Below are 23,303 nucleotides of genomic sequence, written 5' to 3'. Positions count from 1 at the left end.
GGGGAGGGACCTGTTGGGAGGTGACTGGATGATGAGGGCAGATTTTCCCCTTGCTGTTCTCGTGATAGTGAGTGAGCTCTCAAGAGATCCGATGGTTTAAAAGGGTGTGGCACTTCCACCTTCTCTCTTTCTCTCTCTCCCCCCTGCTTCACCATGGTAAGGTGTGCTTGCTTCCCCTTCACCTTCCGCCACGATTGTAAGTTTCCTGAGGCCTCCCAGTCATGCTTCCAGTTAAGCCTGTGGAACTGTGAGTCAATCAAGCCACTTTTCTTCACACATGATCCAGTCTCAGGTAGTTTTCTATAGCAGTGTAAGAATGAACTAATACACTATCCATCTGACAAGGGATTAATAACCAGAATATATAAGAAACTCAAACAACTAAATGGCAATAAACCCCAAATAATCTGACTTAAAAATGGGCGAAAGACCCGAGTAGAAGTTTCTCAAAAGAAGACATACAAATAGTCAACAGGTATGTGAAAAAATGTTTGACATCACTAATCATCAGAGAAATGCAAATCAAAGTCACAATGAGATATCACCTCACCCCAGTTAGAATGTCTTTTATCAAAAAGACAGAAAATAACAGATGCTTGTAAGGATATGGAGAAATGGGGAACACTTGGATACTATTCGTGGCAATGGTAAGTAGTAGAGCCACTAAAGAGAGCAGTATGGAGGCTCATCAAAAAAACTGAAAATAGAGCTTCCATATGATCAAGCAATTCCACTGCTGAGTATATATCCAAAAGAAAGGAAATCAGTATATCAAAGACATATGTGCACCCTCATGTTTTTTGCAGCACTAGTCACAATAGCAAAGATATGGAATTAATCTAAGTCTCCGTCAATGGATAAATGAATAAAGAAAATGTAATAATACACAATGGAATATTACTCAGCCATGTAAAGAATGAAACCCTGTCATTTGCAGCAACATGGATGAAACTGGAGGTCATTATGTTAAGTGAAATAAGCCAGGCAGAGGAAGACAAATATCAAATATTCTCACTCAGATGTGGGAGCTTAAAAAGCAGATATAATGGAGGTAGAGAGTAGAATGGTGGCTATCAGAGGCTGGGAAGGGTAGAGGGAAGGAGGAGGTAAAGAGGACTTGATTAGTGGATACAAAAATGCGTTAAATAGAAGGAATACGTTCTAGTGCTCAATAGCACAGTAGGGTGATTATAGTTAACAATAATTTATTGTATACTTCAAAATAACCAGAAGAAAAGAATTGCAATGTTTTCAACACACGGAAAAGATAAATGTTTGAGGTGATAGATATCCTAATTAATCTGATTTGATCATTACACATTGTATGCACATATCAAAATATGTGCACCATAAATATGTACAACTATTATGTATCAATAAAAAAGAACAATGCTGCTATGAACATTGATACTCAAGTCTTTGTGTGTACATATGTTTCGTTTCTTTTGGGTAGATACCTAGGAGTAGAATTGTTGGATCATATGGTAACTCTATGTTTAATATTTTGAGAAACTGTCAAACTGCTTTTCAAAGTGGCTGCACTATTTTACATTCCTGCCAGCAATGTCTGAAGGTTTCAATTTCTCCACATTCTTGTTAATACTTGTTATTGTCTGGTTTTTTAAGTCACATTCACTCCAGGGGTTGTGAAGTGGTGCCTCATTGTGGTTTTGACTTGCATTTTGCTAACTACTATGTTAAACATATTTTTATGAGCTTGTCATTTATATATGTTCTTTGTGGAAATGTCTATTCAAATCTTTTGCCCAAGTCTGCATTCTTCAAACATTTTTAGCTCATATATGCCCTAGAAGAATGTTGAAAATTCATTTGATTCTTTTCTTAAGTTTAGACAGTTGCAAAAGGTGTAATTTCCATTTTATTTTATTATTTTATTTTATTTTGAGACAGTCTGGCTCTGTTGCCCAGGCTGGAGTGCAGCAGTGTGATCATGGTTCACTGTAACCTCCACCTCCTGAGCTCTGGTGATCCTCCTGCCTCAGTCTCCTCAGTAGCTGGGATTACAGGTGTGTACCACCTCACCCAGCTAATTTTTGTATTTTTTGGTGGAGGTGGGGTTTCACCATGTTGTCCAGGCTGGTCTCAAGTTCCTGGACTCAAACAATCTACCCACCTTGGACTCTCAAAGTGCTGGGATTGCAGGCATGAGCCACCATACCTGGCTCCAATGTATTTAAAGTATAGGTATTCTAAAATAAAATTGTGAAATTAGGCTTGGTGTGGTGGCTCATGCCTGTAATCCCAACACTGGGAGGCTGAGGCAGTAGGATTGCTTGAGGCCAGCAGTTTGAGACCAGCCTGGGCAATATAGTGAGACCCCTGTCTCTACAAAAAATAAAAATCTTAGTCAGGCATGGTGGTGCATGCCTATAGTCCCAGCTACTTGGGAGGCTGAGGTGGGAGGATCTCTTAAGCCCAGGAGTTTGTGGTTACAGTGAACTATGATCACGCCACTGCATTTCAGCCTGGGTGACAGAGTGAGAACCTGTCTCTAAAAATGTGAGATTACTCTTTTCAACATATCAAATGGAACCTAAATAAAATGCCAACATTTACCTACTATCATCCAATTGACATATGCATGAATAAGCTCTTCTTTACCCTTCACCAATTTTATTGTTCCTTTTTCTCCTTGGACTCTTATTTCTATTACTCTTCCCTACATTGTTTTACCTTTAATATATTTTACGTTTGCAAATCCTTTCGCTCAAAACAGGACCTTATAAATTTTATTAAGCAATTATTAAAATAAAAATAAACTTTTCTTTTTTTCAGGATATGCCCACATACACATGTACTATAAAATTACTGAGAAACATAGTTTACCAAAATAAGTATATAAGTATAAAAGTATACAAATAAGTATATAAGTGTACAGGAATACAAGCTTTAAGTTAAAAGTTTTATACTAAGTTATAGCAATGTCACTCAATATTTGAAATGTTTCCAAATTTTAAACCAAAAAGCACATGTTGACCTATTATAAAATGTATTTACTTATTTTCATTTATTTTAGAGACAGAGTGTTACTGTTACCCAGGTTGCAGTACAGTCACACAATCATAGCTCACTGCAGCTTCAAACTCGTGGGCTCAATCCATTCTCCTCGCTCAGCCTCCTGAGTAGCTGAGACTAGAGGCACACCGCAACATTTGGCTATTAATTTTTTTTTTTTCTGTAGAGATGGGGTTTTGCTATATTGACTAGTTTGGTCACAAACTCCTGATCTCAAGTGATTCTACCTGCCAAAGCCTCCCAAAGTGCTGGGATTACTTTGTGTGAGCCACCATGCCCAGTCCTACAAAATACTTTCATGATCAGAGGATTAATTGATTAAATACTCCTTTGAGTTTGTTAAAAGCTGAGAATTGGGAAGCACTTAGCTTGCATAGGAATTTCTCTCTAGCTGATTAAAGTAAGTTACTCCATTTCTGGGAAATACACCAAAAGAGGCTTTACCAAGTCTTATCAAATGACCCTTAATTATACCTAGTTATTTTTTTCTCTTAAAGACACTTTATTTAACCCATTAGACTTAAAAGGATTGGAATAAGAATACTTTTAATTTCAGTGCATCTTTATCAATGCAATATTACAAAATTATTTTCTTATGTGACTTAAATGCATTTTTGTCAAAATCTTACTGTTGAAGACTTACCTCATTCGCTTTAGGGTAGAGGTGGGAAGGAGAACATGTGCAAGTTTGAAAGCAGATTGATTTTGCAAAAAACTACATAGGGCGATGGGAGATCTAGAAATAGATTCCCTGTGTACTATCTATGCCTGTGAACCCCTTAGAAAGACCTCCAGTCTCCCCAGGGGAACACATGGCCCAGTTTGAAGACAGTTGCTCTTGGTTAGTGGCAGAACTAGGTCTAGAATGGACACCTCAACATCAAATCCAGTACCATTTATACCCTCTGTGCTATTCCCAAAACTATATAGACTTTCACAATTGTACACAGAGCAACATGACATCCATAACATTTAGTTGTCAGGAAAAGATGCTGCTGCATTTGGCTGGCTTCATTGACACTTTTTCTTTTTTGAAGTAAGAACAGGCTCATCACTCATCCTCTAGGATGTGTCACCACAGTAACACCTAGTGATTGTTGACTTACCCTCTCTCTAAACCCTAGGCTCCACCGTCTGCTATTCCCTGGACTTTGCAGACCAATTTATAGTTACTTTCTTCAAAGGGAAATCAGCAACACACAAATTTTAGGAAGAGATAAAGAACCAAAGACTTAGACAGTAGGGACTGGGAGAGAGACTATTCAATTCCTCATGCTTGGGTTTGAGTCTTAGATGAGAAAGGTGAATGGATCTGAGTACATGCTCCTTTCCACACTTAATCTGAAAGCGAGAGTAAGAGAAGCATCTGCTTTTCTCCCCTTTCATTCAAATGAACCCGTGAAAGGAAAAAAAAATTGGAAGAAGGAAAGTGAATATTGTTGTGTTACATGAATGGAAACCAATTCAACTGATGAATATTCAGCTGTTTATTACTTAGCCTTATTCTGTAGGAAAGATGAGTTCAATGCAAATAAGCAAATATATGTTCCCCAAAACTTGAGTTAGTAGCTCTCTTTCTTTCCTCAAAAATCTCATTCTGCTGGCTCTTGCTCATAATTTGTCTTTTTGACTCATCTCCAAACTAAGATATTAGCAAGTCTCGGTTTGGGGACAAATGCTGTGCTTTTAAGCTCTCATTCATGATCACTGCAAGCTGGGAATGCTCCTTGGCCATAGCTTGTTCAGTACTTTAAACCTTTTTAGTCCTTTTGAATCAGAGACGCTCAGCTTGACAGACAACCAGAGAGGCCATCTAGGGTCAAGGCCAGCTCAGAGGTGAAGTGCTTTTTTTTTTTTTTTTCTTCTTCTAAAATGCTCTTGCCTCACGCTTGGAGCAATTCCTTCCACCTTTGGATAGCTCTGAATGTTACATGCAGCTGATTGGATAGCTCTGAATGTTACATGCAGCTGAGCCTTCTCTCCCTATAGCTCCCATCCATTTGTACACTGGAGAGTGTTAAAACAGAGCTATGGGCTTTACTTAAGTAACCTTTCTAAATTTCATTTTGGGAACTAATTTGGAAGGCAATTTTAATTTGGATAACTTCTAAAGTAAGTATTAATCAGTGTAATGGGCAAAAACTGTTTTGGCATGAGAAAGAAAAAAACACTTTGCAAATTGAAATATCTAAGGCCTATTCAAAAGCACATCTGTTATCCTAATGTGATTTGGTAGTGCAGTTTATTAGATTTGTAGGATGAAGTGATCCTGAAAGGTGCAGGGAATCTTTGTTAGTGTTTTTTTTTTTCTCTTCCAGATAATATAATAACAAAAGGAATTGCTGGTTAGCAATAAGACATTGAACTTGTATCTGGAGAGAGACGCTCTAATGCAATTTGGCTCTTATAAGTTATTTTAGTGATGGATGTCTATTTTTGCAGGCTGCTAATAAAGCAGAGTGTAGACTTACTTGGCTTGTGTCTTGCTACTCTGCCCAGAAGACGATTATATGGATGAGTGATGTGATTTCAGCGTTTTTGACTCTGATTATTGCAGTGGGGTTTTTTTTGCATTAATATATAAATTTAAATTTCGTAGGAGAAATAAAAAAGAGTGAGAGATCTTATTTGCATACCATCTCTCAAGAATCTTGCACTTTGGTCCTAGCAGGAAGTGTGAGAATTCAGCTGGACCTTCTCCTCGCTGTGTGACTTTGAACAATAATCATAAACTCTCTGAATTTCACATTCCTCATCGTAAAGTGAAAATAATGCTTACCTTAGCAGGGTTCTGTGAGGGCTTAATGGCTGAGTTCCTTTGGCATACTGTTAGTTTAAAACCTTCATTATTACATCTTTGAAATGAACACGATTTTAATACCCAATTCATTGGGACTTTGTGATGATTAAATGAAATTATCCAAGTAAATGACTTTGCACGGTGCTTGACATAAAGATACTATTCATATTATTGCACATAATTATGCTTAATAAATGCAAATTCCCCTTTCCCTTATCCTCGTAACTTACAGGATTATGATTTCATTTTCTATCAGTCCTCCTTGGTTTGATTACCTGATGTGTGGGTTATTCTGCCATTTTGCTTCTCCTCTTTCTATTTCCTACTCCCTTTGGCCTTTTTCTGGCTGTCCAGCACCTTGCTGGAGCATGTAAGGGTTGAAAAGGAGCTTGAATGAGTGCCTGTCAATGTACAGATTATTTTCCCCTAGATACAGGGTCTTGCTCTGTTGCCCAGGATGGAGTGCGGTGGCACATTCAGAGCTCACTGCAGCATCAAACTCCTGAGCTCAAGCAATCCTCCTGCCTTCAGAGTAGATGGGACTAAGCCACGAGTGCCACCACGCCTGGCTTTTGTACAGAATTTCTTTGGCCAAATATCAGGTGGGGAAAGACACCCAAAATAAAGCTTTAGTGTTCTCCCTTGATTTAAATACACCAAGGATTAATTGATTGACATATGAATTATAGCTTAGTCAACCATACGATGGAAGTAGAGGCCTTTGCTTTAGGCATGGCAAACTCGAAGTCTATGAGGAATATTCTGCTTCCAGCCCCATTACTATTCTGGCTTCTTTGACTGTCCACTTCATCCTGGAAGTGTTGAGTCTCCTTTTTCCCTTGTTGCCCTATACTCACTGCTCAAGGTCCTCAAGCTTTCCCTTCTTTTTTTTTCTTTTTTCTCAAAACTGTTATCAGCCTCATAGTCAGTCTTAGATAGAAAGCTTAGGTATGTCAGCTTTAGCCCTTACCTCTTCCACTGATATTGGCATATTAACAGTGATTGAAGGTAAAGAGATGAAGCTCTGATTAGAGTAGTTACACATCAAGTATCTGATCAGAAAGTGGGCAGCAACTGGGACTTCCCTCTTTCTGGAATTGTACCATGAAAGGATCCGAAAAAGGACTGGCCTTGTACATGTACTTATAAAACTGAAAGATTTAGGGGGAAAATTCCCAGTGAATTTGATAACATGAAAGCTGGATTACAGTCGTGGCTCCATTGCTTATAGGATATATGGTTTGGGGTACATCCCTTACTTCTCCAGCCCTCTCACCATCCTGATATATCCAGTGAGGATGGTGACATCTGCAAGATCTGCAGAAGCCTCAACGGATTGCTACAGGGAACCAGTGATGTAACTCATGAATGCTTGGGAAACCTCATCTCCCCATTTAAATATCATGACATCATCTCTGTTATGTGAGGATGCCATAGGAATCAGATGGAAAAGAAATTTAAGTGTGAGAGTGAAAGTGAAAAACCAAGGCTCATTTCTGGACATCAATGCCTCTGCTTCCCTAGAAATTTCTGCTCTGTTCCGAAGTAGTGCCCAATGGCTGCAGTGCAGGGTATAGAAAGAAGATAATCCACTTTACAGAAGGATAACCAAAGCCGTCAAAGGTTAAGGCCTGACAAAGATAAAGAAGCAAGTGAAGGTCTTGCCTGGAAGACATTTAAACACTTTCCAATCCCAAGAGACTGTGACACACAGTGTATAAAGCATATTTCTGATGTGTATTAAGTTAAAAAAATTGGCACATTCGTTCATTATAAAATTTTACCTAAAGTCGACAGATTTAAAATGATTTCAGCAGGTTTGAAAAATGGACTGGAAGTATTTATATTAAAGATTAGATTTAAAGAAAATAAAGGAAAGTTATATTTTAGCCTTTTTAGAAAGCCACAGTATAAATCATTTTCAATGTTTTATAAAAGTTGATGCAAATTCAATATAAGGCAGCAATGTAAGATTGCTAAACATTTTTAATACATGAAGATGAACTAATAGAAATATTAATACTGTAACTACCCATCTTTAGAGCAAAAATAAGAACATCCACTTCATAGAGCAGCTGTGAGAATTAAATACAATACTTTCAAAGCATCTGGCATAGTAACCGGCCATAGACACAGAAATGTTGATTCAAGCCCACAGTCGCTGCTCCCTTTTCTAAAATTATAGCAGTTATTGTTTGTACTATTTTCTTCTTCCTTCTGACATCTCCTAGAATTCTTTTATCATTTAACTTTTGCATAGTTCTTTGAAATTCCATGCGTATAAATTTTTTTCTGCTTAGCTATTTTAACATGATTTGTTTTATATTTATAAATTTTTAAACTGTTATATTTATTTTGATAATTATATGTAATCTATAAATGTGTATATACACATTCGGTTTAGTTTTCTTCTTTTGATGTAAAATTTACATTTAATAAAATGCACAAATCCTGGTACATTCTATGCATCTTGACAAATGGATACATCTGCACAATTCAAACTTCTCAAGACATAAAAATACCATCACCCCGGAAAGTTCCCTTGTGCCTCCTCCCAGTCATTTCCTACTCCACACTCCCTGAGGAAACCACTGTTCTGATATTTTTTCCACCATACATTAGTTTGCCTGTCCTGGAATTTTATATAAACGTAATTATACAACATGTATACTTTAAGCCTTCTTTCACTCAGTATCAGTATATTGTTTTTTAAATGTATCCTTGTTGTACGTAGTAGTAGTTGGTTTCTTTTTATTGTATTCAGATATTTTTCAAGGCCTTCAAAGACTGGGACTGGGCTAAAACTCCCTGCATCTCCCATGGCACTTGTACAGAATCCTGTACCTTGTAAGTGTTCAGTTAACTTTTGGCGACTCAATGGGTGAATAAACATTTGAGTTATATAATTAATCGATAAGCCATTTAGACACAATCAAGTTTTGCTTTTCTTATCCGGCGAGTCTTTTACACGTTCAACTTACCATACACCGGCGTTACATATCCTGGCTTCAGAAGCCTGCCTGCTTTACTGTAGGAATCCAGGGATCCGCCCATATGCAATTCTGCAGCCTTTGCTGCATTCATGCAGCCGTGAAGTACTGGCGAGAAACTGAACTCCTGCCCTGGACAGCATCCAGCATGGCTGTGAAAGAGCCAAACTCGGGGCTTTGTCTCTTGCAGACAGAAATGCTTATCCTCTATCTTTGCAAACATTAAAGCTTACATTCCTCCCATTGATTTATTAAACCACTGTAAAGGTCAGCAAAGAAATTCAGGTGCCGCATTGAATATATATGTATTTTTCTGTGGCTGGTTGGTGCCCGAAGTGTAGAAGCAGCATGTATTTCCTTGCAGTCGGGAAAGCACAAGTGAACAAACAGGGTTAGTACTGTCGGCTCTAACCAATATCCCTGTGACCTGCCTGAAATGGCTGTCCCCAGTGTAACCCTCTTACCTCTGAGTCTGGTGACTATGATTAAGGACAAGGCATAGCAGAGCAGGCCTCTGGGAAGAAAATACATTACCTTCGCTAGTTTTCTGGAGCGAGCATTTAGGAGTTTGAACCTATCACCATCATTTCTGCTTGGACAGCAGTGAGTTCCCGTCATTTCTCATACTGCACGTGTTCTGAATATAAACGTGCTTTCCATCCTTAATCTATTCAAATGACATTCTCTTTCCTGCTGCAATCTAAATTTTATATAGCCACATAGCACACTTTATGATGCATCGCTTCAATATAAATAGACACACTTGTAAATATGTAAAATAGACATACTTGATAATAAAATGGGAAAAGTTTTCTTTCAAACAAACATATTTCCCAAGAGATGAAGGAGACTCACGCATGATTCCTGTCGTGAGCAAAATATACAAAGAAATAAACTGGCTACAAGAAACAGAGATGAAAGATCTTTGTGATTTCAACAAGCTATACATTTCTGTTGACTTTATTCATGCTGCTTTGGAGAAAGTTAAAGACTTGCAGAAAGCATTATAAACTCCAATAATGAGGTGTTCAGTGCCAGCATTTTTTTCTTTTATTCCTTAGAGCAACTTTTAAGGGCACGTTTCCAAAGAAAACCCATTTACAAGGGTGGAAAATGAAGATACTGTAATTAGAAAAAAAAAAAGTGGAAGTCGTGATGTGGCTATTTTAAAGAGTTAGGTCAGCTAATTTGCATTTTAGCTTATTAATTCCTGAAAGGGTGTTTTGTAAATTGATGTTTAGAGTTGCATCTAAAATGTTACAGTGCCAGTTATGTCTCATGTTCCACTGGCCACACCCATTTTATTTTACATTGGGATATTTGAGAAACCTACAACAATCATGTAGTTTTTTGCTGCCACTAGCTGCCCAAATGGAGCATGCTCGTTAATGCTCGTTAATGCAGAAGAATTCAAATTGGTGTCCCCAAAGCAGGATAGGTTTATTATATGCACGCTAAACTCTGCAGATGGCAGACTTCGCTTATCAAATTCCACAGAGACATAAGGAAGCAGTAAATGCCAATGGCTGCAGTTTGTGGAATGAGTAGAACCCTCAGTCTGGAAGAAGGTAGAGCTTAGGTATGAAGGAGCTGTGTGAGTTGGCAAATTACTTACTTCTCTGGGCCTCAGCTGTTTGCTCTGAATAATAGTGACCATCTCCAGGTGATCTTGTCATTATTCAATACAAGATAGCAAATGCCTGTCATATAGCAGGTATCTTGCATGCATTTATTTACTGGGTTTCCTTGCATCCATGTACCGATGCCAGCTTTGGTGACACTGATGTATCTACCTGGTGGTGAGATGGATGGAGGCTCATCTGCTGATCTGCTGTTCTTTTTCTTTTCTTTTTTCTTTTTTCTTTTTTTTTTTTTGAGATGGAGTCTCACTCTGTCACCCAGGCTGGAGTGCTGTGGCGCGATCTCAGCTCACTGCAACCCTGCCTCCCGGATTCAAGAAGTTCTCCTGCCTCAGTCTCCTGAGTAGCTGGGATTACAGGCATGTGCCACCACACCCGGCTATTTTTTTTTTGTATTTTTAGTAGAGATGGGGTTTCACCATATTGGCCAGGCTGGTCTCGAACACCTGACCTTGTGATCCACCCGCCTCGACCTCCCAAAGTGCTGGGATTACAGGCATGAACCACTGCGCCCGGCCGACTCATCCGCTGTTCTATCCTAGGACTTCTGCCAGAGCTTATTGGTGGTAGGAGAACTTGACTCTTTTGACTCTTGGACTGAGGCTTTTCATGGGCCCTACCCTAAAGCTGACCTTTTCAAAAACACATGCCAATACAGAACTTCCTGCTTTCTCAAATGGCTTTAGAATAATAAAATGAAAAGTCATCAGTCGCCAGGTCCCATCTATCTGAAACTTTCAGGCTCTGCTGGCACTGGAGAAGAAGTAAAATGTTTTCAGTGGTTCTAAGAGTTATGCCTTATGTTTTTTTTTATTATTACTGTGAAGATATTTGCTTTTTAACTAAATGACCTGGGACAGTTCTTTGGAGGGTTACAGAAGTATTAAGGATAACCAGAGTGGTAGGAATTCTGTTAAAGGGGTCATCAACATACTTCCATATTTTTAATCTCCCAGGAGCATGTTTTGTTGATAGCCCTCAACCAAGTTCAGGTTTGCAGAGAATATGTTTAAAGGGGAATAAATGCATAAGGGTGTGACAAGACTGAAAAGCCTCCTTCTAAAGAGACTGCGACTCTACTACAAACAGCACTAATCAGAAACATTTATGGTGAGGGAAAGAAAAAGTCAATATATATATTCTACCCAAATAGGTTTTCTAAAGTTGCTCACTTTGCTTTGCCACACAAAGCAATGCCATGTGTGCTTTTAGAGCAAAATGCTGGAAAGAGGATTCAAAAAGGAGGATGACTGGACAGAATATTAAAGAAGAGGCAGGCACCTGGCAGAGGAAGGCTGAAGGTAGAGTAACCAAAACTCAGACCCAGGCTGGATTCAGGAGTCCTGCAAAGCAAGGCTGTCGTGGAGTATGAGGTGGCCAGGCCAGGAGATATTTAAAAAGACCAGAGATCGACAAGCCTAAACGCTGTGGATTTGCCCCTTCCCCCACTCTGTGGGCCGGGTTCAGCACAGGAAAGGGTCCCATTCTCACCCTTTGCTCCTGTGTTCCTCTTTTTTCCAGCTACCCAGGGGACGGCAGGCAGCAGGTGCCCCAATGGTTTCTTCTCTCTGAAGCATCCCCCTGCAGCATCCGCCGCCCCTCTCCTTTCTGGGCAGCCTCCTCTGCAGTCAAAGGCTTCAGGGAGGAGCCGCGGAAAAAAAAGAAAAAAAAAAAAAAAGAAAGAAACAAAGAAAAAAAAAAACGCTGATGGACTTAAGATCTGAGGGTGACCTGAAACTCCGGGGAAAGACAGCTGGCACAAAGGAAATGAATTCATAAATACCTGAGAGTGTGTTTTATGCAGACTCACACACACTGAGTGTGGAACAATGAGGTTTGCAGGGAGCAGGTTAACAAAATAATCCATTCTGCCACGCTTCATCTACATATGGGTAATTGGGAGGAGACAACTCTATGGCTAATCTAGGTCCTTGTTCCACCCCCCGCCTCCAGAGAAGCCTATTCCACCCTTGAATTTCATGAGTGAAAAGACCAAGGATAGCTAGGCTATGAAAAGTCAACAGAGTAAGTACCCTACCAAGCCTGCCAGGGACAAACAATATTCAGGACAGCCTCATGACCTTAGGCTTGAAATCTAGAATATTTGGGCATGGATGGTCCTCTGAGATTACTTAGTCTTGATAGATTTAAACTACTAATTTCAATATTTCTGAATTTGCATTATTTGCGACAACAGACATTGTTTAGAAACCCGAGGAAAGTTATCTGCTGCAGTCTATCATGAGGACGGTGGGCTATCACAATCACAGGTATTTTTTTGGGGAGGGGGGTCAGAAAGGGCCTCTGAGGATAAGCCCCACCCCATCCTTTCCTCGGGAGAGGAGTGAAATGTCTCCAGAAGCAACTGCACCACTGCAAATACTTCACCCTCCAAGTATCACAGGGGAAGCCATTCCGGCTTCTCTATTTGAAAACAGTTACCATACTCCCCCTCAGTTTGCCTCTTAAAAAAAGCATAAGTTGCACATCAAATGCTGCGATATACAAATAAAACAAAAACTAAATGCTTGCTCAGATAAATCTTAGGTGTTTCGTGTAAATCTCTGCAATCCCTCCATGAAACCTGGGGGACTCCTAACATCATGCGTGTGAAAATGCCCTGCAAACCGCAGGGTTGTATCCACGTGCGCTACCGCGTGCGCCAGTTTCAAGCATCTGGGTGCTTCCTGAAGGAAATCCATGCATTCCTGACTGCATCTGTTTTCGGGTTATTACATTGTATCGGGGGAAGAATCACGCGGCTATGGCTATTTTCTGTCCGTTCCTGAAGAAGCCTGGGTGCCGAGTTCTCCTCCCCAGAGACCACACCCAGCGCTCAGGGCTGGCCGCAGCGGCTTCCCTGAAAATCAGCCAACTGCAAGGCTTATCGAAATCATCAGGTCGTGTGCTACACATGTGTAAAAAGAGGGAAGCGGACTTTAAATGTGCTGCGGTTGGTGGTAGCAAGCAGGAATTTAGCTTGGTGAGGATCCAGGCAGCTTGAAGCTCCCGGCTGCGGAGCGTGCGGCTGCCTCAGCAAGTCAGTCTCTGTGTTTCCAACTCTTTCTCTGCCCTCCACCACCCACACACTGCAACACGTTAAAGCCATCTGCGGCTTCATTCTCAGTTAAGAAATGTGAAAATCTAGAAACACTAACAGGCGGATTAACTGCTCTAAAGGTTTAAAAATGCTAAACCAACACCTGCAGTAGTGCCGCAGTTTCACGAGTGTGTGTGTGTGTGTGCGCGCACACTCGCGCGCACATTCCCTATGTGTTGAGAAGCAGCGCATTAAAGAAAAAGAAAAATAATCAGGACAAAGGAAGATGAATTGCAGAAAGTGGCAGAAAGCTAGAAAGAAATTAAAACTCTTCTCCATACATACTGCATACACATAACCTAGCCTATTTATTTGTATCTAAAATCCCCTAGCTGCACCATCACCGTAAACACCAAGGGAAATAATTAAGGAGGTTCCTGGTGGGAAATGGGCGAGTTGGGGGGACAGAGTGTCTGCGAGGTGACGGGATACAGAAAACTAGGGTGTCAAAAGGGAGCAAGAACCTGTTTTGGGGACAACTTAAGGATCCAAGTGTCACGGGGTCTGGGCGATGCAGGACGGGAGGGGCTGCGTGAGTGAGTACAGAAGGGAAATGAGTGAGGGGGCATGGGATCTCAGAGAAAATCAGGGTCCTCTGAGCAAAGTGGAAAGGACGACCGCCGCAGCTCCTCGGGCCGTAGCTCGACCCCGCCTTCCCTTTTGCGCAGAATCCTCGCCTTGGCTGCAGCAGCGCGCTGCCCCCACTGGCCGGCGCGCCGTGATCGATCGCAGGCTGCGTCAGGAGCCTCCCGGCGTATAAATAGGGGTGGCAGAACGGCGCCGAGCCGCACACAGCCATCCATCCTCCCCCTTCCCTCTCTCCCCTGTCTTCTCTCTCCGGGCTCCCACCGCCGCCGCGGGCCGGGGAGCCACCGGCCGCCACCATGAGTTCCTTCAGCTACGAGCCGTACTACTCGACCTCCTACAAGCGGCGCTACGTGGAGACGCCCCGGGTGCACATCTCCAGCGTGCGCAGCGGCTACAGCACCGCACGCTCAGCTTACTCCAGCTACTCGGCGCCGGTGTCTTCCTCGCTGTCCGTGCGCCGCAGCTACTCCTCCAGCTCTGGATCGTTGATGCCCAGTCTGGAGAACCTCGACCTGAGCCAGGTAGCCGCCATCAGCAACGACCTCAAGTCCATCCGCACGCAGGAGAAGGCGCAGCTCCAGGACCTCAATGACCGCTTCGCCAGCTTCATCGAGCGCGTGCACGAGCTGGAGCAGCAGAACAAGGTCCTGGAAGCCGAGCTGCTGGTGCTGCGCCAGAAGCACTCCGAGCCATCCCGCTTCCGGGCGCTGTACGAGCAGGAGATCCGCGACCTGCGCCTGGCGGCGGAAGATGCCACCAACGAGAAGCAGGCGCTCCAAGGCGAGCGCGAAGGGCTGGAGGAGACCCTGCGCAACCTGCAGGCGCGCTATGAAGAGGAGGTGCTGAGCCGCGAGGACGCCGAGGGCCGGCTGATGGAAGCGCGCAAAGGCGCCGACGAGGCGGCGCTCGCTCGCGCCGAGCTCGAGAAGCGCATCGACAGCTTGATGGACGAAATCTCTTTTCTGAAGAAAGTGCACGAAGAGGAGATCGCCGAACTGCAGGCGCAGATCCAGTACGCGCAGATCTCCGTGGAGATGGACGTGACCAAGCCCGACCTTTCCGCCGCGCTCAAGGACATCCGCGCGCAGTACGAGAAGCTGGCCGCCAAGAACATGCAGAACGCTGAGGAATGGTTCAAGAGCCGCTTCACCGTGCTGACCGAGAGCGCCGCCAAGAACACCGACGCCGTGCGCGCAGCCAAGGACGAGGTGTCCGAGAGCCGTCGTCTGCTCAAGGCCAAGACCCTGGAAATCGAAGCATGCCGGGGCATGAACGAAGCGCTGGAGAAGCAGCTGCAGGAGCTGGAGGACAAGCAGAACGCCGACATCAGCGCTATGCAGGTGCGGCACGGCCAGAAACACAGGGGGGCGGGGGACTCGAGCAAGGGGGGGAGTTGGTGCGCCCAGAAGGTGGAGACCAGGGGTGGTGCGGCTGTACGCAGGTCTTAGGGATAGGGCTTGGCTCCTTGGCCACTGTGTGGGAGGGGTGGGGCACTTGAAGGGCGTGAGTGCGGGCGCGACTGTAGTCTGGGAGTGTTCTCGGTGCTGCTGCACCGGCGTTCCGCATTAAAGCTGCCCAGCCCTTGTTTGGTGGGGGAGGGGAAGACGTGGGAATTGGGCGTTGCCTCCGGCCTGCAGTGAGATCAGCTCTCTACTGACCTGCATTAACCACAAGTTACTTTGCAGCAACTATCGGATCATCTAGTTAATAAATAGTAGAGTGAACAACTCTCAATGAATTCTGAAAGATTACTGTGACCAGCATGCTTTATGACTAGTTTTACCAACCACTCCGTTCCTTTATTTAGTAGGTAGACAGGAAAATAGTCAACATTGTTTTAGGTAGTTAACTAGTGATGTTCATAGTAAACCATTTCCTTTTACCTTTTTTTTTTCTTTTTTTCTTTATATGTAAAATCTTCTACAACATTTCTGTTTAAACATCTCCATCTTCTGGGGAGTAGAAAAAATACAATTTTAAAAAGATCTCCATTTTAAAAGATCTCCATCTTCTGGGGAGTAGAAATTTTTTTCTTCTTCTGGGGAGTAGAAAAAATAATTTAGATACATAGGAAATATTTTATAGAAAATAATTTTTTTCTTTTTTTTGTTTACATCTGGCTATTTTCTTCTCATAAAGAAAGGCATTAGTTTCCTGGCATGTAACCCAGCTAAAGAAGAGTTAATCAGTGAATGAGAGACACAGTTTTTCTATCAACTTAGTTTGTTTGCAGGCATTTTATGATGATCATTAAACAGTATTAAGTAAAGAAACAGAAGAACAGAATTTTCGTCCATCTTTTTTTCATCTCAGGCTTCATGAACTTGGGTATTTTAGGCATGAAGGTTTTTCAAAAGATACAGGAAGTTATTCTGGGAGAGATTTTATCAAAGGTGTGCACCTTGATTTTAATCGAAACTAGGCCTTTGCAACTACACTACAGTAAAATAATAGAAGGGATTTATGCTCGGATTTTTTTTTTGTTTTATTTTTGTCTTCAAACAGGACACGATCAACAAATTAGAAAATGAATTGAGGACCACAAAGAGTGAAATGGCACGATACCTAAAAGAATACCAAGACCTCCTCAACGTGAAGATGGCTTTGGATATTGAGATTGCAGCTTACAGGTGAAAATAGAGGGGCAGACAGCAGCCATTAAACGTTAGGAAGAAAATCAGATCCCATTTAAAGTTATGTTGGATCAGAAACCTTGAATAATAGTCCTTTTGAAATAATGAAGTGTTAGTTTTTGGCTTCTTCCAAGAAGAAGGTATTTAGATATATAAGAATTTAACCCTGTAATTAGGAGTCCTGTTTTTATCTTGTCATTACACTTTAAATCTAATAGGATGATTTATTTATATTTTTTCTGGTCTCCATCAAAAGATCCCCAGGCATTAAGTATTGATAAATCCCAGCCCTGCTCCTGGTTGCCTTCGTGTTTAGGGTACTCAGAGCAAGTTGTGAAACACAGGTGTTTTTTAACCTCACCTTGCATCTGCATCCCCAGGAAACTCTTGGAAGGCGAGGAAACCCGACTCAGTTTCACCAGCGTGGGAAGCATAACCAGTGGCTACTCCCAGAGCTCCCAGGTCTTTGGCCGATCTGCCTACGGTGGTTTACAGACCAGCTCCTATCTGATGTCCACCCGCTCCTTCCCGTCCTACTACACCAGCCATGTCCAAGAGGAGCAGATCGAAGTGGAGGAAACCATTGAGGCTGCCAAGGCTGAGGAAGCCAAGGATGAGCCCCCCTCTGAAGGAGAAGCCGAGGAGGAGGAGAAGGACAAGGAAGAGGCCGAGGAAGAGGAGGCAGCTGAAGAGGAAGAAGGTATGATAAGAAAAAACCCCTGCAACTTCAAGTGTAAACTGGGTGTGGAGATTTGTTAGGAGGTGGATAAGACAAATGAAGCCTTGCTCATTTATTCATATATGACATTAGAATCATAAATAAATTTTCTGTTTGTTTAGCAAAACTTTCCTAAGGCATCTACTCTGAATGAGGTGATTGGTCAAAATTTTCATTTTTTAATATAATCATTTAACACAGCAGGTTGGTGTCCTAAAGAACAAAAATAGATACCAGACACATAATGAAAGAAATATTGAGGTTAAGTCTTGGAGAGGAGCAGAGCTTCCCATACCTAGAAGTGATCTCATTCGATTTAAATATGTGTTCAGTGGCAAATTATTCATTGCAAGCTTTGTCTGTTACATGTGCTTTTGGAGAGAGTGGAGCTGGGAGGTTTTGGTGAGCATTCTGACAGTTGTGTTTGCAAATAAAACCTTTGCAGACATGTTTTGACTGGACTTACCCTGGATTTGGATTTTGTACATTTTCTTTTTATGTTAAAGCTGCCAAGGAAGAGTCTGAAGAAGCAAAAGAAGAAGAAGAAGGAGGTGAAGGTGAAGAAGGAGAGGAAACCAAAGAAGCTGAAGAGGAGGAGAAGAAAGTTGAAGGTGCTGGGGAGGAACAAGCAGCTAAGAAGAAAGATTGAACCCCCATTTCCTTAATTATTTCAGGAATAATTCTCCCGAAATCAGGTCAACCCCATCACCAACCAACCAACCAGTTGAGTTCCAGATTCTATGTGAATTAAAAAGTCAATATATGTATAATTCTGAGATGACTTAGGTTGGACATTCAATGTTGTGCTATGAATTTCCTCTTTATGCAGAGTATCTGTTTGCTTGCAGAGTGGCTTTCTGGCTTGCTGCCAGCCTGTGCATGGTCCACGCTTATGAGTTCAGGATCTACGGCAATGTGAATCATTCAGATGTTTACAATAAAAAACACCACATGAGTAAATGAATTCACTAATGTTAATGTTAAACTTCATGGAAAAATAGTCTTTTGAACCTTCGGTGGTTAGCAATTAAAGACCCTGAGTTATGTGCAATAAATAGTAAATAAAGTTATACCGAATGATGTATTTTTTGCTGTGGTTGTTACTTAATTAAAATACCTTAAAGATGGCACCAATATAAAGTATATACCAGTGGACTATTGACCTCCAATTTTTTAAAAAGTTGAAATTTTAACAATTACCAATACTTTTTTTTCTTCCTTCAATTGGAAATTCTGAGGGATACAGTTATGTCATGATTACTCATGAAATCTCTCCCCACAAAAATTTTACTGATATTAAACATGAGTAAATGAGAAAGTCTATAAATAACAATAGACTTTGCCTCATAACACGTGTTGTGTTAGGTTTTGGGATGGCTTTCTAGGGAGCAATTCTGAAATTACTTGACAGATACACTCTTTATGGTAAACAGGTCATTTCAGAGTCTAGAGTGCTAACCATTACACTATGGAACCATGATAAATAGGTCATTTCAAACTGATATGTCATAATGCAATATGGATAGAATATGAATCCCATACATTCATCCCTATAACTGCATTTTAAAATATAGTCTAAATATCATGGGAGGAGGTTAAAACCTGAGAACATGGTACAATAAGAAGGAATAATTTTTTATCTATATATAATTTCAGGAGAAGGGATTAAAACTATCAAAGGTTATTTGCCACTCCACTGCAAACATGTTGCCTGCAATCCTGAGCTCATGATTTAGTGTGTTGTTAAGCGTAATTCTGTTGCCTCAAGTAAATACCACTTAATGCTACACATTTTTAAACCTTTAAAAACTACAGACACAAGTAATGAAATTATGAGTCACTTAAGGGGGGAGGTAATATGCTTGTATGTTACATTGACATTGCTCTGCATGTCTCTACTGGGAAATATTTGGATTTCAATGATAGCTTGACTGGTTGGACATTGCATCAAATACACGCCCCGTGTATCCTTTCTGTCTGTTGTAAAGTTAAGAACACTCTTGCACTTGCATTTGATGTGGAATAAATATAGATGATGTTACTATCTGCTATTCTGCCTTTGTTCTGAAACAATTACTTTGTCAGCTAATTTCATTCAATATTTGTTTTTTAGACGATCTTTATAAGTTATTAATTTAACCTGAAACCAAAGTGGTCTCCATTTAAAGTTACTTAATCCCTTTGTACCACCTATTTCTAGTTAAATATATGTTGCTGTGCAAATAGGTAAAGTGCTTCCTTGCCATGATGGTGTGGATTGGAACTATGAAGGCTCTCAGTGTATTGGCTTCTGTAAAGATGAGGTGTCTCCTCAGAAACAAAGCTTTTCACATTTCTGCTTACTAGACCTGGGATGATGTACATGGCAAGTCTCAAACAGATGCAAGCTACGTGCAAAAAGTAACTTTAGCCAAATGGAAATAGCTGGATGCTTTGAGAATTACTTGGTTGAAGTAAGAAAACTGTACCATCCTCTATCCTGTGTGCCATAATAAAATAGTAAAAAACCTAAATTGAGCTTAAAGTCTTTTTTAACATTTCCCCAAATTTGGTACTGTGGTCAGTGCCCCTTTTAACCTGCAGTTCTCTTTCAGTATTCCCTCTCCTAATGAATGATCCCCTCTCTATAATCATCTGATTCCATTAAACGGACTCCTTGAATGACATCCTACCTCCCATTACCTCTCCTCTGCCCCTATAGACTAACCTATCACCGAGTTATAGTGAGAACACCTCCATGTCTTAGATCCTTCCACATCTTTCAATGTCTTAAATCCTTCCACATCTTTCAATTTATACTGCCACCACTCTAACCCTTCTCCCAGGGCCTACTCTTGGTCTCCTTCAATTAGCACCCTACAGCAGGCCAATCTTTTAAAAAGCACATTTTGATCATGGCATCTCCCTGAATAGAACCCTCTAATAGCTTCCCACTTTTAATATGAAAACCAAAATCTCAAATGTGATCTTCAAGGCCTGCCTAGTGCTGACTCCTGCCTACTTCTCTAACCTCATCCCATTGTACACCCCTTTCCCTCCACTTCCAGCACTCCAGTCACCCTGGTATTCTGTTCTCCCATCTGTCACAGGATTTTTGGTGATTCCTCTTTCTGGAGCACTCATCTTTTCTCTCCTTCCCTCAGCCTTGCCCAGCCGGTTCCTACTGACCCTTCAGATTTAGGCTTAAATGTCATTCTCTAAAGGAAGCCTCCCTTGACCTCTTCTAGTGGGTCAAAATCTTTGAAATATGTACATAAGACTTTGTAGGCTTTTTGATTCTTGCCATTAGCATCTATTTGTGTGATCAGTTGATGAATGTTTGCCTCCCCCATTACAGTGGGATCTTTACAAGTATTAGAATCAGATCTCTGTTGCTCATTAATTTAGCCCCAGTATCCAGCATAGTTCCTGCCATAGTAGAAGCACAGTGGATATTTATTTAATGAGTGACTTTCCCCATCGATTAAAATGCCTTCAAGATGACTGGCAAGTCAAGAGTGTTCAATAATAAGTCCCAGTCTAGTCCATACCTTCTTGTAGAAAGAGCAAAGAACCAAGAATCAAGAGTCCATCCTGGGTCCTAGCTTTGCACTATTATGGAACATTGGCCATTCCTGCCCAACCTCAATTTGCTTATCTACACAAGGGTTCAGTGGTGGACATTTCAGATCCATTCTAGATTCATAATTCAAAATCTCCTGAAATACCCTTACTGCTTTATTTTAGAAGTCCAGGCTAAATGGCTGAATGGAAAACACACATATGATACTCATGTCCTCACTAAAAATCCACCCCCTAAAGGGAATTGCTAAACTTAGTGTGAAGTTTCATTGCTAGCAATTTAACTGCTCAAATTGGTAAGCAATTAAATTCGTCACTTTTTTACCCATATGGAGATTCCAGTGCTGTTGGAGGGGTTACTATGTCCCATGATGCTGTTCTAAGTACATTTTCTGCATTAACTCATTTCTTCCTTACATGCAACAACATTCTGAGTCCACTATGATTACCATTCCCTATGTTATTATTATTTTAAAAGTTATTTGTATTTTTTAAAAATAGTGACAGGGTCTCACTACATTGCCCAGGTTGGTCTTGAACTCCTGGGTTCAGGTGATCTGCCTACCTTGGCCTCCTGAAGTGCTGGGATTACAGGTGTGAGCCACTGCGAGCAGCCTATAATCCCCATTTTACAGATAAGTAACTAAGGTTAAGTGAGTCGACGAAGGTCATGTAGCTGGTTGGTGGCAGGGCTGAGACTCAGACTCACCCACCTCACTGCATCTCCTTTGTGGTCCAGCTTATAAGGTACACTTGTGGCATCAGAGTATGTTTCCACAGGTATGTTTTGTGACAGTGGTTGGGGAGTTCACACAATAGTCAGAATCCTTACAAGGCAGTCGTGTACCATTCAAGAGCCACATATACACTCACAGTGTTCCACTGCAGTTAGGATCAAGGTTTCTTTCACCCCTTTGATGACTTATGTCCATATCTTAGTTCCTCTGCTAATAGAAGCTTTCAGAAGGCAGGAGTCAAGTCTCATAAGCAGAGATGAGTTTGACATTTACCTTCAAGGATCACCAGCATTCAAGATGCTGGTTCTCATGATGTTATTCTTCTACCTGGATGCTATTTTCTAGTTCTGTTGACATTTTAGTAGTCCTCAAGTTTTTCCTCTCCTTCTTTTCCTCCCTTCACTGTTTGCCCTTCTTTTTTTTTTTTGTCTTCTTCTTCCTTTTCCTCTTCCTTCTTCTTGCAAGTCTTCTTACTGCAAGCAATTTCAAATCATTTTGGGAGGGGAGAGGAATAAAGATTGACTGAATAAATAAACAAATGTCCTTGTTTCCCTTCACAACACCCGACAAAGCATGTTGGGTTGAGTGGGCATATGTTTCTGGAATGGCAAAGGTTTAATACTTGTGAGAAGTTTCCATAAACATGAACAGCATAGAGAATTTCTTCTTTCTCTTTTGGGGACAGAGTGAGATGTCAGAACTGGTTCAGCCGTGATTCATTTGCAAGGGGCTCCCAGTGGAGAATTCAGAATATTTATTTCTTAGGAAAATGTCCGGCAGAGTGAGGTGCAGTGAGTTATACAAGCTAGGCAGTGAGGACCATTTCTAGTTTAAGGTCTTCTAGAAAATTCCCAGTGAAGAGTCTTAAATAAGAACTAGAGTGTCAAAAGATAAGGCAACATGAGAAGAAAAAAAAAACCCTTAGCAGCCCCAGAAAGTAACTATAGTTTTTTAACCAATCTTTTAATTCTACTTCAACATAGGTAATTATTTGCATATGAGGATTTAAAAAATAATATAATAATGGTATTAAAAACAAATTTGAAAAGAAAACACATTTCCTCCATTTAAACCCAGTTATTTTCATTTATATGTTCTGTTTTAGTTCTTGCTCCTACTTATGTATATTTTGACGCTGATCATCCATTCATTCCACAAAATTAATCATTCGCTAAATGCCAGATGCTGTTAAAGGTACAAGGAATAAAGCAGAAAATGTTCCTGCTTTTGGGGACTTAATAATGGTGTGTATTTGCGTGTGCATGTGTGTGTGTGTGTAAACAGACAGTGAACAAGTAAACAGGTAAAAAGTAGATAATCTTTGATCAGAGCCAGGCATGTAAGGGTATGGGGTATGAGTGCTCCAGGTGGCAGGAACTGTAAGTACAGCAACCTTGGCTTCTTTGAACCCAGAAACATGCATTAAACTCATTGCTCAGTCGTATGAATGAAACACAAATGAGATTATTAATGAGAGTAGAAGATAGGGCTGAGAAAGGC

At 41.2% G+C, this 23,303-nt stretch overlaps 1 protein-coding gene across 1 annotated transcript; it reads left to right on the top strand.

The window, feature by feature from the left end:
• Positions 1–14,135: 14,135 nt before the first annotated feature.
• Positions 14,136–20,018, top strand: NEFL (neurofilament light chain). Its single transcript, XM_055348210.2, has 4 exons — positions 14,136–15,494; positions 16,660–16,784; positions 17,168–17,487; positions 18,012–20,018. Exons 1-4 carry the CDS (start codon positions 14,451–14,453, stop codon positions 18,152–18,154), a joined length of 1,632 nt encoding a protein of 543 aa, XP_055204185.1. The 5' UTR covers positions 14,136–14,450; the 3' UTR covers positions 18,155–20,018.
• Positions 20,019–23,303: the final 3,285 nt, after the last annotated feature.

Source organism: Gorilla gorilla, chromosome 7, assembly GCF_029281585.2.
Source record: "Gorilla gorilla gorilla isolate KB3781 chromosome 7, NHGRI_mGorGor1-v2.1_pri, whole genome shotgun sequence".
Taxonomy (NCBI): domain Eukaryota; kingdom Metazoa; phylum Chordata; class Mammalia; order Primates; family Hominidae; genus Gorilla; species Gorilla gorilla.
The sequence above is the reverse complement of the archived record's forward strand: the minus strand, read 5'-3'. Positions and strand labels throughout refer to the sequence as shown.